Source organism: Nansenia antarctica (assembly GCF_963989245.1).
Source record: "Nansenia antarctica genome assembly, chromosome: 14".
NCBI lineage: Eukaryota > Metazoa > Chordata > Actinopteri > Argentiniformes > Microstomatidae > Nansenia > Nansenia antarctica.
The window spans coordinates 1799075-1802802 of record NC_137684.1 but is presented as its reverse complement, the minus strand read 5'-3'; the positions used below and the strand labels follow the sequence as shown (position 1 = coordinate 1802802).

The 3728-nt window shown below is 42.0% G+C and overlaps 1 protein-coding gene across 1 annotated transcript; it reads left to right on the top strand.

The window, feature by feature from the left end:
- Positions 1–885: 885 nt before the first annotated feature.
- duox2 (dual oxidase 2) lies at positions 886–3477 on the top strand (the record flags this gene model as incomplete). The annotated part of the gene is made up of 7 exons (XM_080545249.1): positions 886–1032; positions 1482–1539; positions 1653–1787; positions 2357–2564; positions 2828–3042; positions 3160–3356; positions 3466–3477. 7 exons carry the CDS (start codon positions 886–888, stop codon positions 3475–3477), a joined length of 972 nt encoding a protein of 323 aa, XP_080401375.1.
- Positions 3478–3728: the final 251 nt, after the last annotated feature.

Here is a 3728-nt window from a genome sequence, read left to right as displayed (position 1 = left end):
ACCTTATAATTCTAAACTCACGAACTGTTGGAATAGACTATTCCGTCAGATAATTCAAGTTTGTGGCAAAACTTACCCAATTGTGAGGATGGAATATAGCCTATTCATGCGCACCGAGGGGGCGAAGTTACACGTTCAGATGAGCCTTTAGTGCGTTAGAGAAGGATAGAGAGTTGATGACTGTTCCAGTGTTTAGGCTATCATGGAATGAGCTATGTGCTTCCTTGAGAGGGAATGGTCACTTCTACCTCACCCACCTCTTCTCCATAGAATACCAATCAATGCAAACTTGAGTAATACAAAGGACCGCCGGCAGTATAAAAGAAGTGCATTCGATGTCTGTGCACCTTACATTCGCACTTCCCATCCATCCACCACTGTCTTGATTCAGGTAAGCATGACCCTTCTTATTCCTTATGAATATGACCATGTTAAGGCATTTCTTTTTTGGGTTTTTGATTGTCAAAAACAAAAACACTAGCCTTTTTGTGGGGGTCTTTTTACTTAAGAGATTGGTGTTTTTACCTGTGCGTCTGGGTAAACCAGAGTTCAAGAGTGTCCACTTACCATCTCAGACACTTGTCTCGTACAAACACTAGTTTGCATGTGCTCAAACTCATCCGAGTAGTTAAACACTCAATGTTTTTCAAGAATTACAACAGAACGTATGGAAAAATTCGAACTATTTAGCCTTGCATTCGATTCAGACACATTATTTAGGTTCTAGGTCCCAGAGATAATGATGTAACCATCCCAATTCCCCAGTGTCTGGAGCAGGAGTTCCTATCTCAGTATCTTGTAGGGTAATTGAGAGCCTCACCACTAACACTGTCTTCTCTGTCACACTGTCTAGCCTCAGCTTCACACGTCCTATCTGGAGAAAAGATGACTTTCTACGATGACATTTACCCATTCTACCCCCTACAAAGGACTTCCTTCATCTTTAGTACAGGCCTGCTCACCATTATTCTGGTTTTCTTAGTCCTCGCAGTCAGTTTTCTCCTAATTCTACCAGGAATACGAGGCAAGTCGGTGAGTTCAACCCCAATCTGTCAGATAACAAACTGCTCTGTGTAATTGTACATAATTCGTGAGCTTAGAATGATAAGGTTCTATCTCCGTTTAGGGTAGTTCAGAGATATTGAGCGTCAAAGTTTTTACATTCCATTATGTTTTGTGAGATGGAACCTTTGTATTTTATAAATTACTAACTCAAAAATGTCAACATTTAAAAAAAAATAACACCACACAGGCATTAATAAACACATAATGGATCAGATTATGAGATAGAACCTTATAATTCTAACGTCACAAATTGACTCAATGACTGACTGATTATTGCTGTATGTGATTGAAACATAATGTTCAAAAGGTTTGATGAAATGAGTGAAGAATTTATGTAATTGAAGAAGTCTGTCACTGAAAGATTTAGGAATTGTGTTCACACTTTAACCCCCCCCCCCTTGTCCTCCTTCTTCTAGAGACTGTTCTGGCTGTTAAGGATAATCACCAGTTTATTTATAGGAGTCGTAATAGTGGGTGAGGAACTAACTCTTTTCTACAATTTCGGCGTTCACTGCATCACATTGATTGGTCCTTCATCATCTCGTCATCAAGAGTCACTCATCATCTTGACCCATCCTCCCTTCCAGCCCTCAACTTCACCAGCGACTGGGCCGAGGCCAGAATGACAACCAACACCACCTACAAGTCCTTCAGCAGTGCCGAGGTGAACGCCGAGGTTGGCCTGCACGTGGGACTGTACGGCGTTAACATCACGTTAAGAGGTGAGTCGCTGCCTCTGTAGTAGGTTGGCGTAGTTTGTCAATGGGTGCTAGTCAAGTAGAAAGTGAAATCCTACTGATTTACCACAGACCATCAGATAAGCTGATACTATACTTGAAAGCACTTCGCTGTTTTGTACTGTGTACTTTGTACTTCTCAATGAAAATGGACACCAGGTGAAGACTTTGCTTCATCTTAATCTTGTTGTGTCTGAGATGTACTGTAACATGTGTGATGTTCAGTGTTTTGAAAGTGTTTGAAGTTTCTAGTTAGAAGTTGTAGTCGCTGCCTCTGTAGTAGGTTGGCGTAGTTTGTCAATGGGTGCTAGTCAAGTAGAAAGTGATTTATTTCCTACTGAGCTACCACAGACCATCAGATAAGCTGATACCGTACCTGAAAGCACTTCACTGTTGTGTACTGTACTCTCGTGCACTATTCTCAATGAAAATGGACACCAGGTGAAGACTTTGCTTCATCTTAACCTTGTTGAGTCTGAGATATCCCTGTACAGTAACATGTTCAGTGTTTTGATAGTGTTTGAATGAGCTTTGTCTTCTATTGTCAACACCAGGAACTCCCGTGACGCAACTCAACGAGACCATCGACTACAACGAGATGTTTGACTGGAGGAACTCCATTGACAAAGAGTACGAGGAGGCCCTGGAGAAAGGCCTACCAAACCCCATATTGTACATCGCTGAGAAATTCACCCAGAACAGCCCCTGTGGTCTCATCTATCAGTACAGATATTCTGGACGATACGCCTCTGCCACCCTCTGGTAAGACCTTCAACACCCTCGATACACAATCATGATTGTTTTGAGTAGCCTTTTGATTTTACAGCCATTTTAGCTTGTATGCGTTTACAACTGAACTGTTTGGTATCTGTGATAAGAAGGGAAACTTTCTTTCTCTCAATACGTAAGAAAAAGATTGGTAACTTCCTGGTACTAGAATGTATTATTTATTATTATGGTATATAGCTCTGTGGCAGTAAAAAGATAAGCATAATAGATAAGCTACTTTGCTCTCGCAAACACAGGACGGCATTTTGCTGCTGGCTGGTTGCCAACATCCTCTTCTCCATGCCAGTTATCCTCTATGCTGGTTACATGATGGTGGCCACTGCTGCCTTCATCTTCTTCTCCATGGCCTCCTTCTCCACCATCATGAACCTGCCTACATGCATTTTCATCGTTGGAACCGACTCCTTCGAAACCGTCTATAGCAGTTCATTCTGGCTAGCACTCGCCACAGGTAAAGAAAGGACAACGTTATCAATTCCAATTGTTATAACAAGGCATACTGTTTTTAACATATCATTTTTTGTACAAAATTAATTAATTAATTAAAATGCATCCAAATGGTTTACAGGTGTGCTGTGTGCTGTTATCGGGATACTGGTCGTGCTGTTGGATTATTTCATCCCAGAAAAGATGAGGGTCGCTTTCAGCGTAGGCGTGGACGAAGGCGAAGATGATGATGATGTTTTCGGGGGCGAAGGATACCTGAATACTAACTTGATCCTTGAAGAAGTGACCACTATATCGTCGAAGGAAACATTCAGTACTGTAAGTATCAATGAAACAAGAGCATTACAGTCTAAGTAGTAATATGAAATGTGTCACTGATTTGATTTCATTTAATTTGTTGTTGTTATTTGTTTCTAATGTGTTTCAGGTAATATTATGAACGTTTGCCAGCCACCACCCAGGCAGCTTTCTCTCCTCGCTGACATTCTAAATGGACTGCACTTATATAGCGCCTTTATCCAAAAGCGCTTTACAACGGCCTCTCATTCACCCATTCACACACACATTCACACACCAATGGTGGCAAGCTACCATGCAAGGCGCCGGCCTGCTCACTGGGAGCAATTTGGGGTTCAGTGCCTTGCCCAAGGACACTTCGACATGTGGCCAGCCGGGGCTCGAACCGCCGAT